Below are 24,000 nucleotides of genomic sequence, written 5' to 3' on the forward strand. Positions count from 1 at the left end.
TGTGTGTGTGTGTGTGTCTATGCTCAGGATTTTTCTTGTGTGTGTGTGTGTGTGTGTGTGTGTTTGTGTGTGTGTGTGTGTGTGTGTCTATGCTCAGGACTTTTCTCGTGTGTGTGTGTGTGTGTGTCTATGCTCAGGACTTTTCTTGTGTGTGTGTGTGTGTGTGTGTGTAAGTGAGTGTGTGTCTGTGTGTGTGTGTGTCTCTATGCTCAGGACTTTTCTCGTGTGTGTGTGTGTGTGTGTGTGTGTGTGTGTGTGTGTGTGTGTCTCTTAGATGCACTTTTATGATGGATGGATGCATTTTTATGATGGATGGGTGCATTTTTATGATGGATGGGTGCATTTTTATGATGGACAGATGCACTTTTATGATGGACGCAGGGAACTACACTGCGACCAAAATGGTCGCATATGCGACCTTTTGAAATGCCATTGCGACCCTAATTTTTAATGTGTCGCAAATGTATCACTGATTATTTTTTCGTACCTATGTTTTTAGGCAATATGCTATGCTTTACTATGAGCATTTATTAAAACAGAAATGTGTATTTTAAGAATACGTTTTATAACGTGCTCTGAGCATTCAACACATCAAGTTGGCTTCAGCCCCGCGACCGTTACTCAGATTAAAACGTACCATTGTATCAGTGCTGCGCGAGCTCTCTCTCTCAGAAACACGGACGCGCGCAGACAGAGAGAGAGAAGATAATTGTAAAATGAAAATTGGCTATAGTTTAAATTTTGTTCTTGCTTGTTTTTTTTCTGTCAAAATGTCAGAAAGCATTTTGTATTATCCATCCGTGTTTTTAAAATTCGTTAAATGACGGCCGTTTTACTGCTAACACAGCCCTCATTATAGGCCTATGTCGGATTCATTTAACTTATACTTGATATTATTTTTATAATAAGTGATTTGTTATGCTATTATTGGACTTCTTTCTATTCATTGTCAACTGTTTTCTATAAATATGTTTGTATTGGCTAACATTTATTCAGCTAATGCGTGTCCTGTTTAAAATGTGCAATGTTCAAACGCAAAGACAGCACGTCACAAATAGAAGCCGTTTTCCCTGGATATTGGAATAATAAATACAACACTTTTTTGTTTCAGCATTTTTTTTTTTACTCTTTTCTAGGGGTTTCTTAATTTTAGACAAGTTGACCAGCACACATTATATGCAATGCAATATAATGCATGCGTGTCCTATGTGTGACATATTTTGCACACAGGTAAAGGTGCCCAATATCAGTCATTTCTAAAGTAAAAAAAAGAAAAGAAAAGTGTTTTTAAAAATATCTCTTTATTTGATTATCAGTAAATTTGTTTTCTATACAGAGATATCGACCATAACAGCAATATTAATATCGGTTATCGGTATCGGCCACAATTTTCACATCGGTGCATCACTACTTACGAGTTCACGAGTCTGCCCATCTGTGCAAACCATAGCATGTTGAAATCCATTTTGCTCTTTATTGTGTACAGTATTTTCTATTGCAGTAAATCTATCCCAACCAATGTTAAAGAAAACAAAAACAAGGCGGCATGTGGTTTAAAACATGGCAAGTAAAATAAAAAGCACATCTGTATGCAATACAGTTTCATTATTGTTCATTATTATCCAGAGCGGCTTACTATAAATAATTTGTGCGACCAAATCATATTTTGCGCTAGTAACTGAAAAAGTTAGTAGTGCAAGTGCCACCAGTGGAAAAGGTTAGTGTAGTTCCCTGGGACGGATGCACTTTTATGATGGATAGATGCACTTTTATGATGGATGGATGCACTTTTATGATGGATAGATGCACTTTTATGATGGATAGATGCACTTTTATGATGGATGGATGCACTTTTATGATGGACGGATGCACTTTTAGGATGGATGGATGCACTTTTATGATGGACGGATGCACTTTTATGATGGACGGATGCACTTTTATGATGGACGGATGCACTTTTATGATGGATGGATGCACTTTTATGATGGACGGATGCACTTTTATGATGGATGTATGCACTTTTATGATGGATGTATGCACTTTTATGATGGATGGATGCACTTTTATGATGGATGGATTAGGGCTGGACAATAAGTCAATATCAATATGTATTTTTTTCAATCAATATTGTTTTTTTTTCCGATAACGGTGATATGATTTTTAAACACATTTTCGATATTTCAATATAACTGACGTTAGGCGCACAGCCGTCAGAAAGAGCAGAACACAATTGGCTACTTTCGTGATGACGTACAGTGTACACTACAGACACGCAGCCAGTGCTCAGCTCAGCACTAGTAGCAGATCTCCAACGCAGCAAGTTTCAGCTACAGAATGAGCGCCCCTGACCGCAATACAAATGTGACTGAACGAGCTTCCACATGTGAGGAGAAAGCAGACGAAATAGTTGATAAGAGAGGAAAGACTAGTTCAGTGGTATAAATTCAGTGGTGTTTCGGTGTTTCAGCGTGCTTTAAAATGTGCCGGAGAGTGACTGCCGACTAGCAGCGGTAACACATCAAACCTGTTCCCACCCGACCCGATAGAAGCAGCACAAACACAACTTTAACCGACACAAACGAAGCACAAACAAACGAGACTTTTTGCGTGAATCTGGAGCATGTGGGGATGCTGAGTGACCTCAGAAGGACCAATACATATGATTGTAATGTCTAAGAAACCGAAACTTCACACAGTGATTGACAGGGCGGGACATGCTCGGCTCGGAATGTAATTTCAATTTGCACATTGAATTTTGCTACATTTATCGCGGGACATTTAATGAAAATGCAATCGCAAGTTTCTTAACTCTGAGTGTAAATGCAATTAAGAAAAATAACATTTAAATGATGTTCAACATTTTAAACATATCTAATCATATCTGTAATACATTTTAATTTTGCAACTTATAAAATGTTAAAATATGTATTCGATTTACATATTAAAACTAGTGTATGAAATGGCAAATGTAAATTATAGGAGTGTAAATATTAATCGATTCGTATCGATGCATCGATTATACAGCCGACGATTCGATGCGTCCGCAAGAGTATCGATTAATGTGTTTGTTTTGCCGACTGTCTATTTTCAGCATCCGCTCATATGCGTACAAACGAGTGTTGTTATGCACTGGGCTAACGTTAGTTAGTCACCGAACTAAACTGCCAGTGTGAAAGCACCATCAGTCACTTAGTCGGCGAATTCCAAGCTAGCAGTTATTAGCGTAAACAAACAGGCGCTAACATGTACAAAAGGCTACTTCAACAGCTTACTTGAAAAGTCTAGGGTGCTTTCACACCAACTCGGAACGGAACGGGCACGGTTCGCATGAAAAATCGCTAATTATGTAAACGCTGTCTGTCACGCTGACCCTGGTGCGCACTGGATACCGAACCCGAGACTGCCTGGAGGAGGTGCGCTGAGTTCGGTTGCACTCGAACCGTGCCGCGGCTCGCGTGAATGTGAAAGCATCACGGACTCGTGTGCGCACTTGTTCAGGAAGTAAGTGACCTGCGCATGCTTTTTAGCTGATTATGATGTATTTAGTTAAATAAAACACATGTAAGGGCTGAAAGTGTTGATAATTTACCTTGGATAAGAGCGAGAGAGAGTCTGCAGTGTATTCACACACACATAGCGCGTGGACTCAGGGCATCACATTAATGGAAATCCACTGTCTCCTGCGTTTGCAATCAGCAGAAAGCCAAATGCGACACACAGTAAACCGGTGTTGTTCACTCAGCTGTGCATAATAGCACCAAATAAAATAAAAAACACAATATATTGACCCGCGTTTTGTTTTCTATCATGTGTCGTGCACGTTTGCGATGACGTAAGATGCACAGAAACGCACCAGGATTCGATAGAATCAAGTTTTGGACTGTATGTAACTGTTATATTTGCTGTTCTACTTGCAGTGCATTGAGCACAACATACACATTATGTGAATAGAATACTGTTCCTGTATTCTCAATAAAAGGCAAATTATAAACATTTTTGTTGATTTATTTGAAACTTAATAGATATCATGTAAAAATATCGATTATTGAATCGTATCGAATCGTATTGTATCGAGGGGGATTTTGAAGTATCGAAAATAATCGAATCGTTGGCTTAAGTAATCCAACGATTTCTTAAGAAATGTAAATTTAAAAACAGAAATGCATTGTCATTTTGCATATTACATTTCAAATTGAATATTGCTACCCAAATGCTTTCATAGTCTTGTAGGGATGGGGCCGATCCGATCCAGTATCGGTATATCCGGATCGGGTATCGGTCAGACGAGGCCGATCTAAATCCGATATTGTGTGTTTACTATTGTGTTATTGTTATATAAAGCACCATTAAGTGTTCGTGCACCATATTATAAGTGTTCTGAAGCCATTCTATAGTTTAATGTGAGATAGAAATGAATATTTAAGTAATTACATTCAAGATCACGTAAACTTTTCCCTCCGCTGCGGCTGTCAATCATTCTTCATTCAGCATTTCAACAGCGCGTCGCGTTCGATGACAGTCAACTCGATGAAACTCTCCAAGATGATTCAATTACTATTATTATACTTGATCTGTAGATAAAGCTCTATGGTTTCGGATAAAATGACTATCTTGCTGGACTTGCTGTACCTAATCATGTTACTCTTTACCGTGTGTCTGTTAGATCACAACACTGGAGAGCACTATAATCGTTCTTCACGCACACAGTAACTGAAATTTAAAACTGTTAAAAGAAAAGGCTGAATAAACTATTGCATAGATAGATACTGTATAATATGTAACAGGCAAGCCTGTTACAAAATCTTTTATCTGCAGTCTTTCTTCCACACCGCTAGGGGTGCTATGGTTGCTAATTGTGCTCCTTAAGTAAAGGTGGGTTTGTAGAGGAAGTTAGCAGAACAGCAGCAGCAGAAAGCATGGCTTACCTGCACTTGTGCTATGTCCTGGTTGGGAAATGTTCCATTGCAAGCTCAACTTAAAAAGGACTCTTTATAGATGACTTTATCATTGCATGTTGCAAACTGAATATGGATTAAAAGCCCAGAGGGATGTAAGCTTGGGACTTTTGGCTTACGACTGTTCCTGATTTGGAAGAGTCTGATGCATGAGAACTGTTATCTTTTGGAGTGAATTCATCGCAAATGGTTGGATTATTCATCTACTAAGGGACTGCTTCAACTTTGGACATTGTTTAATGACTTATACCACCAGATGAGACTTACATTCATCAATTTACTGTTTATTGAATTATGCAATCTATTGACCAAGTCCTGTAAAATACTTATCCGTTACATTATTTTGCTTATTGTAGTTAATTTTCTTTTTCTTGTATTTACTTTTTGGGTGTTGACAATTTTTGTTGTTTGCATGGAATATAAAAAAGATAGTGTTTATTCATTTGGGGAGCATCTTTCCTTATTGAACAGCGATTAGGCAAACTGAATCCCCCATTATTGCGTTGTATAACTTTGTTTTGCATTAAAAATACGAGACGGTTATAAATACACTACGCATCAATATGTCTTTCCTTTGTGCTTTAAACTTTTCAATTCGGACTCGATGCGCTGCGACTCCGTGTTGCTTCAAGCGCATCATCCTGCGCTCGCGATGCGCAAAGCGCTGTGTGTCGCACTGTAATGCAGCCTTTCATAATCATATCATAATACTTTTGCGCAATGAAAGATTATTAAATGCCCCATCTATCATATGTTGCTGCCTCAATAAACAGCTGTGCTATACATTTAAAAAAAATTTCTTAATTTTATAGTAGCTAGACTATATAAATAATTGATCTTTGTGATTTTTGTTATCTTGTTTTTCATGAATGTATTTTACAACAATACAAACAGCAATGTGTAACGTTTTACCAGATTTAGTGCCGGTGCCTACACTTATTGTCTCTTATTTGTTCTCCACTAAATAATGTTTTTTTCCACTGTATATGTCCAGATTTTATACAATTATTATGCACTCATACTTTTTTCTAAACTAAATTTCTAATTTCTAGATTTCTAATCTAGTTTATAATATAATTTTTGTCATAGGTTAGGTTATGATAATTTTTTTTATTTGTTGTTTTTCTTTATAATGAAGTTGTCTGTATTAAGTAGATTGTGTTTAACACACAAAAGAGTGATTATCATTTCAACACAGAGTTCTAGAAATTCTACTTGATTTAAAAAAAACTGCGCTGGTATCAGATCCGTATTGGTCGATACTCAGAAAGTTTGGTATAGGATCGGATCGGTTCAGTTCAGAAAATATGGTATTGTTACATCCCTAAATGTAATAAATATTGACGTGACAATCAATTTGAAACACTTACAGTTGCATATTTATTTTCAGAATGGGATTTTTCCTGTTAATCCTGTTTTTCTGACTTCCTTTTCTAACCTTATACTTACCTCAAGTTGCCTTTTGGGACATACATGCATACATGCGTACATATGTCAAGTCAAGTCATCCTCATTTATATAGTGCTTTTAACAATGTAGATTGTTTCAAAGCAGCTTTACAGAGATAAACATATAATTTAAGGTAACAGAGATTGGTTTGGTTTTATAGTGGCTCTTGAAAAATGTTTTTTTCCAGCTAAATTTAGTTTTGATTGATTTGCTTCCGTCTAAATGATCATTTGTTATTAAGACGACACCGTTCTCTCTAAACAGACTTTAAACGTGAACCTGTGATAGACGCTGATGGCGTTCACATGCGCATTAAGAATTGATTCTATAGTTATGTACGTTTGAATATATGTGCGCAGGTTTGTTATTCCTTACACACCATGCCTAAACAAAATACTTGTCTATAAATTTTGATGCAGAATTTTTATTTTATCTTATCCCTTTGGGTAGGTACGCGAACCGAAAAATTCCACAAGGCTTTATCTGTAGAGTGGTATAGGGATCCTGCATAGGGAGAGGCTAGTTGGCACTTCAGCACTGCATTGTCATCGGGTCCAGGCGAAAGTCCTTCGTCAGATCTGGAAACGGCCTGGATCCGGCAGGCTGCGGGAAAACCTCGGGATAAACAAAGACACTAAAATTAGCGTAGATGCCATTCTTCTTATGATGTAACGAGTACATCAGGATTTAAGGGAAGTGTTCCGGCTGACCTAATCTAAGCAGCCTAATATTGAATTATAGAAGTCTATAGAGTGTTATGTAGGGCTGCTCGATTATGGAAAAAATCATAATCACGATTATTTTGGTCAGTATTGAAATCACGATTATGTAACACGATTATTTTACATGACTTTGGGAACGTGTTGCATTTATTAAAAGACACCTTTCAACAACTCTTAAAAAAAATCTAAATGTGAACATTTATTGTACTTTTTGAACTATTAAACCGACTTGCAAACTCACAAGTGGTGAAAAGGGTTACATGTTTACAAATTAATTTGTTGTAGGGGGTCACCAGGGCGTTTTTTGCCTTTATAAAGGACAATTTATTAAACCTTACTAAATATATGTGTTATGTCAAATTCTTACATTTGATCAAATTCAGTTGTAATAAAAAGGGCTGGTATCCATTCAATTAATTTACACTGCAAAATTACAACTTTAAAAATATTATGAGATTAAAGGGTTAGTTCACCCAAAAATGAAAATTAAGTCATTAGTTACTCACCCCCATGCTGTACCAACCCCGTAAGACCTTCGTTCATCTTCGGAACACAAATGAAGATATTTTTGATTAAATCTGAGAGGTGGATCACTGCTACATAGGCTGCCAGAGGGAATGAAACTTGACGGCCCAGAAAGTCATTAAAGAACATGTTTAAATATTCCATGTGCCTACAGTGGCTCAACTATAAGTTTATCAAGCGACAAGAATACTTTTTTTCCGAAAATAAAACATAAATAACGACTTTATTCGACTATTCCTTTTCATTCCTTGTGGGCCTGAGACGAGAGTTCAAGAGATTTCCACGACGCATGCGCGAGAACTGAACAAGAAGTATTAGAAGAAGAACGTCCTCTTCTCAGCCTATGTAGCAGTGATCCACCTCTCAGATTTAATCAAAAATATCTTCATTTGTGTTCCGAAGATGAACGAAGGTCTTACGGGGTTGGTACAGCATGGGGGTGAGTAATTAATGACTTAATTTTCATTTTTGGGTGAACTAACCCTTTAAAACAAATAATAAAATAAAAAATAAAATCAATGATACTTTTAAACAATAGGTGGCGACAAGTGACCGTCTTAATAAATGAATCATTGACTCATTCATTAAAACGATTCGTTCAAAATAATGAATCATTCAGTAACAAAACACAGCGCTTAGAGATGCTTTTCTTTTGTAACAATTTTCGTCGGTGAAATAGAACAAAACCAGTCAATATTGCATCTAAAATGTAAGTTACTAAATATAAACTAGGCTAGCTGCTACTTGTTTACGAAACTATCAATTCAATGTAACATTTGCAATCGTGATATAGAACAGCCCTTAGTCGTGTTATGTTACTTAACTACATATGTTAAAAAAAAACTCAACATTTCTACCTCATTATGTTTCTTCTGTGAGTTTTTGTGTGAGCTGTTAGGCTCATTTGTTTTTGATTTCTCCACTAATGTCTCCCTCACAAATAGACAGGCAGCGCAGCTTCCAGAAACTATCCATTACCGATCTCTGTTTACACTCTGACTGTATAAGATCAAAACCATCTCGCGTTTCGATCGGTCGGGCAAGTAAAACTCTTTAACTTCAAACTTAAAAATCCCCTTTTCCCGGACAAGCAGACAAGTGTTGATGTCGCTCCCTGTGTTCATTATCGATTTGTTTCGTGCTGTAAAGCGGAACAGATGATCAGTTCATGTGCGCTCGCGCTGCCGTTCGCTTTAACTGAGGCGCTACAGTGATCGAGCAGAGATCTGCGACAGCTCGAGATACGTCTATGGTCTCACTCCAGTCTATATTAAATTAGCCAATTGTTATTGTGAAGTTTATTGTGCTTGCAGTTTATGACTGAGAGAGTTTATGGCTTCGGGAGAGGCGGATGTGCGCGTGCGCGAGTCATTCAGAACACAGGACAAAATAATCGTTTTTAGTCGATTGTACTATTTTGGAGATCGTTGGGAGCCAAAATCGAAATTGAAATCGAAATTCGATTAATTGCACAGCCCTAGTGTTATGTGAATGCCAGGTCAAAGAGATGTATTTTTAGTCTAGCTTTGAACTGACAGACTGTGTCTGCTGCCCGGACAATGTTAGGAAGATTGTTCCAGAGTTTTGGTGCTAAATAGGAAAAGGATCTACCGCTAGCAGTCGATTTATATATTCTAGGTATTATCAACTGGCCGGAGTTTTGAGATCGCAATAGACGTGAAGGACTATAATGCGTTAAGAGCTCGCTCAAGTACTGCGGAGGTAAACCATTTAGTGCTTTGTAAGTAATCAGCAATATTTTAACATTTATACGATGTTTAATAGGGAGCCAATGCAGTGTTGACAGAACCGGGCTAATATGGTCGTACTTCCTGGTTCTGGTAAGAACTCTAGCGGCTGCGTTTTGAACTAGCTGTAGTTTGTTTATTAAGCGTGCAGGGCAACCACCCAGTAGAGCATTACAATAATCTAGCCTTGATGTCATGAACGCATGGACTAGTTATCATACTTGCCTGTTGAGAGTAGTTTATTGCAGCATCATATAAAATCAACAATAATGATAATAATAATATTAAAGCAAACACAGCTCTGGTATTGGAATAGTATCGGTATCGGCCGATATCCAAATTCAGGTATCGGGATCGGATCGGAAGTGAAAAAATGCGGATCGGTGCATCCCTATAGTCTTGTAGCAGGTATTGAGAAGAGAATGTTATTGTTGTGATGGGTTATTTCATTGGTTGATTTAGTTTGTTATGGTGCAGTACCAAAAGACTCCAGCAGGTTTCATAGACTTGGCAAATTCAAGTTTCAGAAGATTGTAGGTACAGACATCTGTTGTGGGCGTTCTTGGCAGTTTTTTTGAGGCTTTTATATTTTTCTTATCGATATCGGAATTATATCGTATCGACCGAAATTAAGAAATATATCGTGATATAAAATTTGGCCATATCGTCCAGCTCTAGGACGGATGCACTTTTATGATAATGCTCTTTTATGATGGACAGATGCACTTTTATGGACTTCAAAACAACAGTCATTCACTGCCCTTTTATAAATTCTCTCTCTCTACCCCCCCAGCTGTCCTCTGATTGGCCGCTGGTCTGACGGAGCAGTGATGCGGCTGCTGTTGGTGCTGATGGAGGTCTAGGCGTGGGATGTTACGCTGGACGGTGCACCTGGAGGGCGGCCCGCGGCGGGTCAACCACGCGGCGGTGGCGGTCGGGCACAAGGTGTACTCGTTCGGCGGGTACTGCTCGGGGGAAGACTACGACACGCTCAGGCAGATCGACGTGCACGTCTTCAACACCGGTGAGGGATAAACCTGCCGCTCATATTCATATGCAAATCAGCTCAACACAATATTCAAATTCAGATGAAAGTCTCATGTGTCTGAACACATAAAACCGTTGTGAACTTTTTGTCCCAAAGTGTAGAACACTCAGAAGCGCAGACCAGGAGACTCGGGCTGTATCTTAAGAAGGTTTCTTTATTGAGAACAGGAACTTTGCGTCGCTGTAGTCTTCCAAGCTCGCCTCGAGTCCCCTGGTCTGCGCTTCTGAGTGTTCACAACACACGACATTATATAGTAGCTGAGTATCAGTCATATGGACATTACTTTGACACACTCATCTCTGACTGACAACAGAATTCTTCCTAAGTTGTAACATTGAAACAAGCATTTCCGGTAACGCTTTACAATAAGGTTCACTACATTATTTGAACAGCTGGATTTTTATTAAGTAACATTAACAAAGATTAATAAATACAGTAACAAATGTACTGCTCATTGTTAGTTCATATTAGTTAATACATAAACTAATGTAAACTAATGAACTTTATTGTAGTGTTACCAAATTTCTTGTGAAGATCAGGGCTCAACATTAAAAAGAAATCCCCACTGGCCCCCAGGGCCCATAGATCAGAGTTTTACTGGCCCCTTCTATATTTTTACTGGCCCTGAAATATAAGGAAAAGCACTTTTCCATTTATTGTTTATTTATTGTATACATTAGGATTAATTTTTCTTGCCCCCTTACAATGACAGTAAACTAATTATTACATTACATGAGTGAAGAGTAACGTTACATAGGCTATATTTTCACTTCAAAATGTCGAAATTTGACAAAAAGAAAATGAGACAAAAAGATTATTTTTGTTATTTGTTTAACATTTATGACCTAAAAAAAAATTGTCAATGAAGAAAAAATGAAGAAAGCGCTGAATCTGATTATAACAAGACTGAAACGAACACGAATTATGCATTTTGCATAACGGCTCGGTCGGCTTTTGTTGGAAATTTCCGGCAAACGAAACAGTACATGCCCTCATCGCCTTCCTCCACCCAGGTGTACTGTGTTTTCCATTTAGGGCCGGGCGATATGGGCAAAAAAATCATATATCAGTATTTTTTGGTTAAATGGCGATATACGATATATATCTCGGTACTTTCTACGTTTTTCTATTTGGATAAAGAAAATCTTTATTGATTAGAAACATTTTTTATTTCACATCCTGCTCAATGATATCCAAAAAATGTTGATGTTGAAGGATATGGAAACAAATATAGCAAATGTAATGTAGGCTATGCAATATATTATGTGCGAAAAGGTGGTTAAAATCACATTACATTCTAACATTGCAACATTACAATCTAAAAACAAAAATAATGCTTTTGTTTTTAAAATGACTAAAGGCTAAACTAAAAATGAAAATAAAAACTAAAGCACGAACTAATTATATTAGCCTGCATTTGATTACCCCATTATAATGCTTACTTTCATAAAAACATACTTGTAAGCCATACTTCATATGGCACATTTATTGTCTCCAACAACAAATATTTTAGCAATATGTATATTTTAGTCAGAATTATTGCGCTACTGTTCTATTGTGCTCCGTGTGTGTGGCGCGCATGCGCGTGGCGGCGCTCATTCACAGAAGTTTGAATTTTAGTGGAGATTCACTTGCAGAAGCTCGTCCTCTCCTGACAGTGAAATGGACATATTTGTTTGACTTTCTAACATTTACAGATGGAGAATATACCTGTGAAATGTAAGTTAAGCACTGAGGAAAGCACCACGTCTCAAACACATTAAACAGCGGCAGTATTTATCTGTCAGTCAGCAACAGTCTCTGTCAGAGCCTCTGCTGGGCAAGCTGCTTTAAACTTGTTAACTATCTTACCAGTTATTTTGAAGCGCTTAATACAGCTTGTGACATGTTTAGGACAAATTGTACTATGTTCTTTCACTGCAGGAGCTCACACTGCGTACTCCACTATTTTTCAGATGTGCTCGTATCAATACTGTATCGATATAAACGGTATTGCCTCATTCCATATCGTTTAAAAAAAATCGATATATTGTACAAACTCGAAATACCGCCCAGCCCTACCAGGAATGTCCTCTTTCTCGTATCAGCCTCGTAGTTCTTTGACATTTTAACACGTTATAAATAACCTGAAGTAACATTGACACTCTTCGCGCCACTGTGTATGACGTTTGCTGTTTGTTTTGCTGATGGCCGGTGACTGGCCAATCAACTAGCCCGACATACTCTTTTACTGGCCCCGGGCCATCGGGCCATTGCTTATGTCGAGCCCTGTGAAGATGCTTTGAAACAATGTAATAGTGGAAAGTGCTATACAAATAAAGTTGAATTGAGTTAAAGAGATGTGTGTGTGTGTGTGTGTGTGAGCGTCTCATGTGAGCTTCTTGTGTGTGTGTGTGTGTGTGTGTGTGTGTGTCTGCGAGCATCTTGTGTGTGTGTGTGTGTCTCATGTGAGTGTCTTGTGTGTGTTTGTGTAAGCAAGCGTCTTATGTGTGTGTCGGCAGTGTCTCTGCGCTGGACGAAGCTGCCACCGGTGCGCACCGGAGGACGAGAACACACTCGGGAGGTTCCCTACATGCGCTACGGACACACCGCTGTCCTGCTGGACGAGACCATCTTCATCTGGGGCGGCAGGAACGACACAGAAGGCGCGTGTAACGTGCTGTACGCCTTCGACGTCAGTAGGTGGCGCTCACGCAAGCTCACGCAGACTCTGTCAGATTCACACAGACTCTCGCAGACACACTCAAGACTCACGCAGACTCGCTCAGACTCGCTCAGACTCACTCAGACTCACGCAGACTCACACAGACTCACACAGACTCACTCTCTTCTTCTGTTCTCCTGTTCTCCTCTTCTCCTGTTCTCCTCTCCTCCTGTTCTCCTCTTCTCCTGTTCTCCTCTTCTGTTCTCCTCTTCTCCTGTTCTCCTCTTCTTCTGTTCTCCTCTTCTCCTGTTCTCCTGTTCTCCTCTTCTTCTGTTCTCCTCTTCTTCTGTTCTTCTGTTCTCCTCTTCTTCTGTTCTCCTCTTCTTCTTTTCTCCTCTTCTCTTCTTCTGTTCTCCTCTTCTCCTGTTCTCATCTTCTCCTGCTCTCCTCTCCTCCTCTTCTCCTGTTGTCCTCTTCTCCTGTAGTCCTCTTCTCCTGTTGTCCTCTTCTTCTGTTCTCCTCTTCTCCTCTTATTCTGTTCTCCTCTTCTCCTGTTGTCCTCTTCTCCTCTTCTCCTGTTCTCCTCTTCTCCTGTTGTCCTCTTCTTCTGTTCTCCTCTTCTCCTCTTATTCTGTTCTCCTCTTCTCCTGTTCTCCTCTTCTCCTCTTCTTCTCTTCTTCTGTTCTCCTGTTCTCCTGTTGTCCTCTTCTTCTGTTCTCCTCTTCTCCTCTTATTCTGTTCTCCTCTTCTCCTGTTCTCCTCTTCTCCTGTTCTCCTCTTATTCTGTTCACCTCTTCTCCTGTTCTCCTCTCCTCCTCTTCTCCTGTTCTCCTCTTCTCCTGTTGTCCTCTTCTTCTGTTCTCCTCTTCTCCTCTTATTCTGTTCTCCTCTTCTCCTGTTCTCCTGTTCTCCTGTTCTCCTGTTCTCCTCTTCTTCTGTTCTCCTCTTCTTCTGTTCTCCTCTTCTCCTCTTCTTCTGTTCTCCTCTTCTTCTGTTCTCCTGTTCTCCTCTTCTCCTGCTCTCCTCTCCTCCTCTTCTCCTCTTCTCCTGTTCTCCTCTTCTTCTTTTCTCCTCTTCTCCTGTTTTCCTCTCCTCCTCTTCTCCTGTTCTCCTCTTCTTCTGTTCTCCTCTTCTTCTGTTATCCTCTTCTCTTCTTCTGTTCTCCTCTTCTCCTGTTCTCCTGTTCTCCTCTTCTCCTCTTCTCCTGTTGTCCTCTTCTTCTGTTCTCCTCTTCTCCTCTTATTCTGTTCTCCTCTTCTCCTCTTCTTCTGTTTTCCTGTTCTCCTCTTCTCCTCTTCTTCCGTTCTCCTCTTCTCCTGTTCTCCTCTTCTCCTGTTCTCCTCTCCTCCTCTTCTCCTGTTCTCCTCTTCTTCTGTTCTCCTCTTCTTCTGTTCTCCTCTTCTCCTCTTCTCTTCTTCTGTTCTCCTCTTCTCCTGTTCTCCTGTTCTCCTGTTCTCCTGTTGTCCTCTTCTTCTGTTCTCCTCTTCTCCTCTTATTCTGTTCTCCTCTTCTCCTCTTCTTCTGTTCTCCTGTTCTCCTCTTCTCCTGTTCTCCTCTCCTCCTCTTCTCCTGTTCTCCTCTTCTTCCGTTCTCCTCTTCTCCTGTTCTCCTCTTCTCCTGTTCTCCTCTCCTCCTCTTCTCCTGTTCTCCTCTTCTTCTGTTCTCCTCTTCTTCTGTTCTCCTCTTCTCTTCTTCTGTTCTCCTGTTCTCCTCTTCTCCTGTTGTCCTCTTCTTCTGTTCTCCTCTTCTCCTCTTCTCCTCTCTTCCTGTTCTCCTCTTCTCCTGCTCTCCTCTCCTCTTCTTCTCCTCTCCTCCTCTTCTTCTGTTCTCCTCTCCTCCTCTTCTTCTGTTCTCCTCTTCTTCTGTTCTCCTCTTCTCTTCTTCTGTTCTCCTCTTCTCCTGTTCTCCTCTTCTCCTGTTGTCCTCTTCTTCTGTTCTCCTCTTCTCCTCTTATTCTGTTCTACTCTTCTCCTGTTCTCCTCTTCTCCTCTTCTTCTGTTCTCCTCTTCTCCTGTTCTCCTCTTCTCCTCTTCTCCCGTTCTCCTCTTCTCCTGTTCTCCTCTTCTTCTGTTCTCCTCTTCTCCTGTTCTCCTCCTCTCCTCTCCTCCTCTTCTCCTGTTCTCCTGTTCTCCTCTTCTTCTGTTCTCCTCTTCTCCTGTTCTCCTCTCCTCCTCTTCTCCTGTTCTCCTCTTCTTCTGTTCTCCTCTTCTTCTGTTCTCCTCTTCTCCTCTTCTTCTGTTCTCCTCTTCTCCTGTTCTCCTCTTCTTCTGTTCTCCTCTTCTTCTGTTCTCCTCTTCTCCTCTTCTTCTGTTCTCCTGTTCTCCTCTCCTCCTGTTCTCCTCTTCTCCTGTTCTCCTCTTCTTCTTTTCTCCTCTTCTCCTGTTCTCCTCTCCTCCTCTTCTCCTGTTCTCCTCTTCTCCTGTTCTCCTCTTCTTCTGTTCTCCTCTTCTCCTGTTCTCCTCTTCTTCTGTTCTCATCTTCTTCTGTTCTCCTCTTCTCCTCTTCTTCTGTTCTCCTCTTCTCCTCTTCTTCTGTTCTCCTCTTCTTCTGTTCTGTTCTCCTCTTCTCCTCTTCTTCTGTTCTCTTCTCCTGTTCTCCTCTTCTTCTGTTCTCATCTTCTTCTGTTCTCCTGTTCTCCTCTCCTCCTGTTCTCCTCTTCTTCTGTTTTCCTCTTCTCCTGTTCTCCTCTCCTCCTCTTCTCCTGTTCTCCTCTTCTTCTGTTCTCCTCTTCTCCTGTTCTCCTCTTCTCCTGTTCTCCTCTTCTTCTGTTCTCATCTTCTTCTGTTCTCCTCTTCTCCTCTTCTCCCGTTCTCCTCTTCTCCTGCTCTCCTCTTCTTCTGTTCTCCTGTTCTCCTCTCCTCCTGTTCTCCTCTTCTCCTGTTCTCCTGTCCTCCTATTCTTCTGTTCTCCTCTTCTCCTGTTCTCCTCTTCTCCTCTTCTTCTGTTCTCCTGTTCTCCTTTTCTCATGTTCTCCTTTTCTCCTCTTCTCCTGTTCTCCTTTTGTCCTGTTCTCCTCTTCTTCTGTTCTCCTCTTCTTCTGTTCTCCTTTTCTCACGTTCTCCTCTTCTTCTGTTTTCCTCTTCTTCTGTCCTCCTCTTCTTCTGTTCTCCTCTTCTCCTGTTCTCCTCTTCTCCTCTTCTTCTGTTCTCTTTTCTCATGTTCTCCTTTTCTCCTCTTCTCCTGTTCTCCTTTTCTCCTGTTCTCCTCTTCTTCTATTCTCCTCTTCTTCTGTTCTCCTCTTCTTCTGTTCTCCTTTTCTCATGTTCTCCTTTTCTCCTCTTCTCCTCTTCTCCTCTTCTCCTTTTCTCCTATTCTCTGGTTCTCTTCTCCTGTTCTCCTTTCTCCTGTTCTCCTCTTCTCCGGTTCTCCTGTTCTCCTCTTCTTCTGTTCTCCTCTTCTCCTCTTCTTCTGTTCTCCTGTTCTCCTCTTCTTCTGTTCTCTTGTTTTCCTGTTCTCCTCTTCTCCTCTTCTTCTGTTCTCCTTTTCTTCTGTTCTCCTCTTCTTCTGTTCTGTTCTCCTCTTCTTCTGTTCTCCTCTTCTCCTGTTCTCCTCTTCTCCTGTTCTCCTGTTCTCCTCTTCTTCTGTTCTCTTCTCCTCTTCCTCTGTTCTCCTCTTCTTCTGTTCTCCTCTTCTTCTGTTCTCTTCTCCTCTTCTTCTGCTCTCCTCTTCTCCTGTTCTCCTCTTCTCCTGTTCTCCTCTCCTCCTCTTCTCCTGTTCTCCTCTTCTTCTGTTCTCCTCTTCTTCTGTTCTCCTCTTCTCTTCTTCTGTTCTCCTCTTCTCCTGTTCTCCTCTTCTCCTGTTGTCCTCTTCTTCTGTTCTCCTCCTCTCCTCTTATTCTGTTCTCCTCTTCTCCTGTTCTCCTTTTCTCCTGTTCTCCTCTTCTTCTATTCTCCTCTTCTTCTGCTCTCCTCTTCTTCTGTTCTCCTTTTCTCATAATCTCCTTTTCTCCTGTTCTCCTGTTCTCCTTTTCTCCTATTCTCTGGTTCTCTTCTCCTGTTCTCCTCTCTCCTCTTCTCCTGTTCTCCTCTTCTCCTGTTCTCCTGTTCTCCTCTTCTTCTGTTCTCTTCTCCTCTTCCTCTGTTCTCCTCTTCTTCTGTTCTCCTCTTCTTCTGTTCTCTTCTCCTCTTCTTCTGCTCTCCTCTTCTCCTGTTCTCCTCTTCTCCTGTTCTCCTCTCCTCCTCTTCTCCTGTTCTCCTCTTCTTCTGTTCTCCTCTTCTTCTGTTCTCCTCTTCTCTTCTTCTGTTCTCCTCTTCTCCTGTTCTCCTCTTCTCCTGTTGTCCTCTTCTTCTGTTCTCCTCCTCTCCTCTTATTCTGTTCTCCTCTTCTCCTGTTCTCCTTTTCTCCTGTTCTCCTCTTCTTCTATTCTTCTCTTCTTCTGTTCTCCTTTTCTCATAATCTCCTTTTCTCCTGTTCTCCTGTTCTCCTTTTCTCCTATTCTCTGGTTCTCTTCTCCTGTTCTCCTCTCTCCTGTTCTCCTGTTCTCCCCTTCTCCTGTTCTCCTCTTCTTCTATTCTCCTCTTCTTCTGTTCTCCTCTTCTTCTGTTCTCCCTTTCTCATGTTTTCCTTTTCTCCTCTTCTCCTGTTCTCTTTTTCTCCTATTCTCTGGTTCTCATCTCCTGTTCTCCTTTCTCCTCTTCTCCTCTTCTCCTGTTCTCCTCTTCTCCTCTTCTCCTGTTCTCCTCTTCTTCTATTCTCCTCTTCTTCTGTTCTCCTCTTCTTCTGTTCTCCTCTTCTTCTGTTCTCCTTTTCTCCTCTTCTCCTGTGCTCCTTTTCTCCTATTATCTGGTTCTCTTCTCCTGTCCTCCTTTTTCCCTTTCTCATGTTCTCCTTTTCTCCTCTTCTCCTGTTCTCCTTTTCTCCTTTTCTCCTATTCTCTGGTTCTCTTCTCCTGTTCTCCTCTTCTGTTCTCGTCTTCTTCTGTTCTCCTGTTCTCCTCTTCTTCTGTTCTCCTGTTCTCCTTTTCTCATGTTCTCCTGTTCTCCTCTTCTCCTGTTCTCCTCTTCTCCTGTTGTCCTCTTCTTCTGTTCTCCTCTTCTCCTCTTATTCTGTTCTACTCTTCTCCTGTTCTCCTCTTCTCCTGTTCTCCTCTTCTCCTCTTCTCCCGTTCTCCTCTTCTCCTGTTCTCCTCTTCTTCTGTTCTCCTCTTCTCCTGTTCTCCTCCTCTCCTCTCCTCCTCTTCTCCTGTTCTCCTGTTCTCCTCTTCTTCTGTTCTCCTCTTCTCCTGTTCTCCTCTCCTCCTCTTCTCCTGTTCTCCTCTTCTTCTGTTCTCCTCTTCTTCTGTTCTCCTCTTCTCCTCTTCTTCTGTTCTCCTCTTCTCCTGTTCTCCTCTTCTTCTGTTCTCCTCTTCTCCTCTTCTTCTGTTCTCCTGTTCTCCTCTCCTCCTGTTCTCCTCTTCTCCTGTTCTCCTCTTCTTCTTTTCTCCTCTTCTCCTGTTCTCCTCTCCTCCTCTTCTCCTGTTCTCCTCTTCTCCTGTTCTCCTCTTCTTCTGTTCTCCTCTTCTCCTGTTCTCCTCTTCTTCTGTTCTCATCTTCTTCTGTTCTCCTCTTCTCCTCTTCTTCTGTTCTCCTCTTCTCCTCTTCTTCTGTTCTCCTCTTCTTCTGTTCTGTTCTCCTCTTCTCCTCTTCTTCTGTTCTCTTCTCCTGTTCTCCTCTTCTTCTGTTCTCATCTTCTTCTGTTCTCCTGTTCTCCTCTCCTCCTGTTCTCCTCTTCTTCTGTTTTCCTCTTCTCCTGTTCTCCTCTCCTCCTCTTCTCCTGTTCTCCTCTTCTTCTGTTCTCCTCTTCTCCTGTTCTCCTCTTCTCCTGTTCTCCTCTTCTTCTGTTCTCATCTTCTTCTGTTCTCCTCTTCTCCTCTTCTCCCGTTCTCCTCTTCTCCTGCTCTCCTCTTCTTCTGTTCTCCTGTTCTCCTCTCCTCCTGTTCTCCTCTTCTCCTGTTCTCCTGTCCTCCTCTTCTTCTGTTCTCCTCTTCTCCTGTTCTCCTCTTCTCCTCTTCTTCTGTTCTCCTGTTCTCCTTTTCTCATGTTCTCCTTTTCTCCTTTTCTCCTGTTCTCCTTTTGTCCTGTTCTCCTCTTCTTCTGTTCTCCTCTTCTTCTGTTCTCCTTTTCTCACGTTCTCCTCTTCTTCTGTTTTCCTCTTCTTCTGTCCTCCTCTTCTTCTGTTCTCCTCTTCTCCTGTTCTCCTCTTCTCCTCTTCTTCTGTTCTCTTTTCTCATGTTCTCCTTTTCTCCTCTTCTCCTGTTCTCCTTTTCTCCTGTTCTCCTCTTCTTCTATTCTCCTCTTCTTCTGTTCTCCTCTTCTTCTGTTCTCCTTTTCTCATGTTCTCCTTTTCTCCTCTTCTCCTCTTCTCCTTTTCTCCTATTCTCTGGTTCTCTTCTCCTGTTCTCCTTTCTCCTGTTCTCCTCTTCTCCGGTTCTCCTGTTCTCCTCTTCTTCTGTTCTCCTCTTCTCCTCTTCTTCTGTTCTCCTCTTCTTCTGTTCTCTTGTTTTCCTGTTCTCCTCTTCTCCTCTTCTTCTGTTCTCCTTTTCTTCTGTTCTCCTCTTCTTCTGTTCTGTTCTCCTCTTCTTCTGTTCTCCTCTTCTCCTGTTCTCCTCTTCTCCTGTTCTCCTGTTCTCCTCTTCTCCGGTTCTCCTGTTCTCCTCTTCTTCTGTTCTCCTCTTCTCCTCTTCTTCTGTTCTCCTCTTCTTCTGTTCTCTTGTTTTCCTGTTCTCCTCTTCTCCTCTTCTTCTGTTCTCCTTTTCTTCTGTTCTCCTCTTCTTCTGTTCTGTTCTCCTCTTCTTCTGTTCTCCTCTTCTCCTGTTCTCCTCTTCTCCTGTTCTCCTGTTCTCCTCTTCTTCTGTTCTCTTCTCCTCTTCCTCTGTTCTCCTCTTCTTCTGTTCTCCTCTTCTTCTGTTCTCTTCTCCTCTTCTTCTGCTCTCATCTTCTCCTGTTCTCCTCTTCTCCTGTTCTCCTCTCCTCCTCTTCTCCTGTTCTCCTCTTCTTCTGTTCTCCTCTTCTTCTGTTCTCCTCTTCTCTTCTTCTGTTCTCCTCTTCTCCTGTTCTCCTCTTCTCCTGTTGTCCTCTTCTTCTGTTCTCCTCCTCTCCTCTTATTCTGTTCTCCTCTTCTCCTGTTCTCCTTTTCTCCTGTTCTCCTCTTCTTCTGCTCTCCTCTTCTTCTGTTCTCCTTTTCTCATAATCTCCTTTTCTCCTGTTCTCCTGTTCTCCTTTTCTCCTATTCTCTGGTTCTCTTCTCCTGTTCTCCTCTCTCCTCTTCTCCTGTTCTCCTCTTCTCCTGTTCTCCTGTTCTCCTCTTCTTCTGTTCTCTTCTCCTCTTCCTCTGTTCTCCTCTTCTTCTCTTCTCCTCTTCTTCTGTTCTCTTCTCCTCTTCTTCTGCTCTCCTCTTCTCCTGTTCTCCTCTTCTCCTGTTCTCCTCTCCTCCTCTTCTCCTGTTCTCCTCTTCTTCTGTTCTCCTCTTCTTCTGTTCTCCTCTTCTCTTCTTCTGTTCTCCTCTTCTCCTGTTCTCCTCTTCTCCTGTTGTCCTCTTCTTCTGTTCTCCTCCTCTCCTCTTATTCTGTTCTCCTCTTCTCCTGTTCTCCTTTTCTCCTGTTCTCCTCTTCTTCTATTCTTCTCTTCTTCTGCTCTCCTCTTCTTCTGTTCTCCTTTTCTCATAATCTCCTTTTCTCCTGTTCTCCTGTTCTCCTTTTCTCCTATTCTCTGGTTCTCTTCTCCTGTTCTCCTCTCTCCTCTTCTCCTGTTCTCCTGTTCTCCCCTTCTCATGTTCTCCTCTTCTTCTATTCTCCTCTTCTTCTGTTCTCCTCTTCTTCTGTTCTCCCTTTCTCATGTTTTCCTTTTCTCCTCTTCTCCTGTTCTCTTTTTCTCCTATTCTCTGGTTCTCATCTCCTGTTCTCCTTTCTCCTCTTCTCCTCTTCTCCTGTTCTCCTCTTCTCCTCTTCTCCTGTTCTCCTCTTCTTCTATTCTCCTCTTCTTCTGTTCTCCTCTTCTTCTGTTCTCCTCTTCTTCTGTTCTCCTTTTCTCCTCTTCTCCTGTGCTCCTTTTCTCCTATTATGTGGTTCTCTTCTCCTGTCCTCCTTTTTCCCTTTCTCATGTTCTCCTTTTCTCCTCTTCTCCTGTTTTCCTTTTCTCCTTTTCTCCTATTCTCTGGTTCTCTTCTCCTGTTCTCCTCTTCTGTTCTCGTCTTCTTCTGTTCTCCTGTTCTCCTCTTCTTCTGTTCTCCTGTTCTCCTTTTCTCATGTTCTCCTTTTCTCCTCTTCTCCTGTTCTCATTTTCTCCTGTTCTCCTCTTCTTCTGTTCTCCTCTTCTTCTGTTCTCCTTTTCTCATGTTCTCCTCTTCTTCTGTTCTCCTCTTCTTCTGTCCTCCTCTTCTTCTGTTCTCATTTCCTCATGATCTCCTTTTCTCCTCTTCTCCTCTTCTCCTATTCTCTGGTTCTCTTCTCCTGTTCTCCTTTCTCCTCTTCTCCTGTTCTCCTGTTCTCCTCTTCTTCTGTTCTCCTCTTCTAATCTTCTTCTGTTCTCCTGTTCTCCTCTTCTTCTGTTCTCTTGTTTTCCTGTTCTCCTGTTCTCCTCTTCTTCTGTTCTCCTTTTCTTCTGTTCTCCTCTTCTCCTCTTCTTCTGTTCTCTTCTCCTCTTCTTCTGTTCTCCTCTTCTCCTGTTCTCCTCTTCTCCTGTTCTCCTCTTCTTCTGTTCTCTTCTCTTCTTCCTCTGTTCTCCTTTTCTTCTGTTCTCCTCTTCTTCTGTTCTCCTCTTCTTCTGTTCTCTTCTCCTCTTCTTCTGCTCTCCTCTTCTCCTGTTCTCCTCTTCTCATGTTCTCCTCTCCTCTTCTCCTGTTCTCCTCTTCTTCTGTTCTCCTCTTCTTCTGTTTTCCTCTTCTCTTCTTCTGTTCTCCTCTTCTCCTGTTCTCCTCTTCTCCTCTTCTCCTGTTGTCCTCTTCTTCTGTTCTCCTCTTCTCCTCTTATTCTGTTCTCCTCTTCTCCTGTTCTCCTTTTCTCCTGTTCTCCTCTTCTTCTGTTCTCCTCTTCTTCTGTTCTCCTTTTCTCATGTTCTCCTTTTCTCCTCTTCTCCTGTTCTCCTTTTCTCCTATTCTCTGGTTCTCTTCTCCTGTTCTCCTTTCTCCTCTTCTCCTGTTCTCCTCTTCTTTTATTCTCCTCTTCTTCTGTTCTCCTTTTCTCAAGTTCTCCTTTTCTCCTCTTCTCCTGTTATCCTTTTCTCCTATTCTCTGGTTCTCATCTCCTGTTCTCCTTTCTCCTCTTCTCCTCTTCTCCTGTTCTCCTTTTCTCCTGTTCTCCTCTTCTTCTATTCTCCTCTTCTTCTGTTCTCCTCTTCTTCTGTTCTCCTTTTCTCATGTTCTCCTCTTCTCCTGTTCTTCTTTTCTCCTATTCTCTGGTTCTCTTCTCCTGTTCTCCTTTCTCCCTTTCTCATGTTCTCCTTTCTCCTCTTCTCCTGTTCTCCTTTTCTCCTATTCTCTGGTTCTCTTCTCCTGTTCTCCTGTTCTCCTCTTCTTCTGTTCTCCTGTTCTCCTCTTCTCCTCTTCTCCTGTGGTCCTCTTCTTCTGTTCTCCTTTTCTCATGTTCTCCTCTTCTCCTGTTCTCCTTTTCTCCTGTTCACATCTTCTTCTATTCTCCCCTTCTTCTGTTCTCCTCTTCTTCTGTTCTCCTTTTCTCCTGTTCTCCTTTTCTCCTCTTCTCCTGTTCTCCTTTTCTCCTATTCTCTGGTTCTCTTCTCCTGTTCTCCTTTCTCCCCTTCTCCTGTTCTCCTCTTCTTCTGTTCTCCTCTTCTCCTCTTCTTCTGTTCTCCTGTTCTCCCCTTCTTCTGTTTTCTTGTTTTCCTGTTCTCCTCTTCTCTTCTTCTGTTCTCCTCTTCTTCTGTTCTCCTCTTCTTCTGTTCTCTTCTCCTCTTCTTCTGTTCTCCTCTTCTCCTGTTCTCCTCTTCTCCTGTTCTCCTGTTTTCCTCTTCTTCTCTTCTCTTCTCCTCTTCTTCTGTTCTCCTTTTCTTCTGTTCTCTTCTTCTTCTGTTCTCTTCTTCTGTTCTCTTCTCCTCTTCTTCTGCTCTCCTCTTCTCCTGTTCTCCTCTTCTTCTGTTCTCCTGTTCTTCTGTTCTTTTCTTCTGTTCTCCTGTTCTCCTCTTCTTCTCTTCTCCTCTTCTTCAGTTCTCCTGTTCTCCTGTTCTTCTGTTCTCCTCTTCTTCTGTTCTTCTGTTCTCCTGTTCTTCTGTTCTCCTGTTCTTCTGTTCTCCTCTTCTTCTGTTCTCCTGTTCTCCTCTTCTTCAGTTCTCCTGTTCTCCTGTTCTCCTCTTCTTCTGTTCTTCTGTTCTCCTCTTCTTCTGTTCTCCTCTTCTTCTGTTCTCCTGTTCTCCTCTTCTTCTGTTCTCCTCGTCTTCAGTTCTCCTGTTCTCCTCTTCTTCTGTTCTCTTCTTCTGTTCTCCTTTTCTCCTGTTCTCCTCTTCTTCTGTTCTCCTCTTCTTCTGTTCTCCTTTTCTCCTGTTCTCCTCTTCTTCTGTTCTCCTCTTCTTCTGTTCTCTTTTTCTTCAGTTCTCCTTTTCTCCTGTTCTCCTGTTCTCCTCTTCTTCTGTTCTCCTCTTCTTCAGTTCTCCTTTTCTCTTGTTCTCCTCTTCTTCTGTTCTCCTCTTCTTCAGTTCTCCTTTTCTCCTGTTCTCCTCTTCTTCTGTTCTCCTCTTCTTCTGTTCTCCTTTTCTCCTGTTCTCCTCTTCTTCTGTTCTCCTCTTCTTCTGTTCTCCTTTTCTCCTGTTCTCCTCTTCTTCAGTTCTCCTCTTCTTCTGTTCTCCTTTTCTCCTGTTCTCCTCTTCTTCTGTTCTCCTCTTCTTCTGTTCTCCTTTTCTCCTCTTCTCCTCTTCTTCTGTTCTCCTCTTCTTCTGTTCTCCTCTTCTCATGTTCTCCTGTTCTCCTGTTCTCCTCTTCTTCTGTT

General features: G+C 41.6%; 1 protein-coding gene across 1 annotated transcript in view; it reads left to right on the top strand.

The window, feature by feature from the left end:
- Positions 1-24,000, top strand: part of LOC143746306 (kelch domain-containing protein 3-like) — a 69,924-nt gene that overhangs the window by 1,379 nt on the left and 44,545 nt on the right. Inside the window, exons 2-3 of the mRNA XM_077238150.1 lie at positions 10,193-10,423; positions 12,949-13,125. Of these exons, the coding sequence (XP_077094265.1) occupies positions 10,270-10,423; positions 12,949-13,125 (331 nt within the window). The 5' untranslated portion in view covers positions 10,193-10,269. The remainder of the gene's footprint in view (positions 1-10,192; positions 10,424-12,948; positions 13,126-24,000) is intronic.

This window comes from Siphateles boraxobius, unplaced genomic scaffold, assembly GCF_051911475.1.
Source record: "Siphateles boraxobius isolate OS27281-9 unplaced genomic scaffold, OSU_SipBor_1 219, whole genome shotgun sequence".
NCBI lineage: Eukaryota > Metazoa > Chordata > Actinopteri > Cypriniformes > Leuciscidae > Siphateles > Siphateles boraxobius.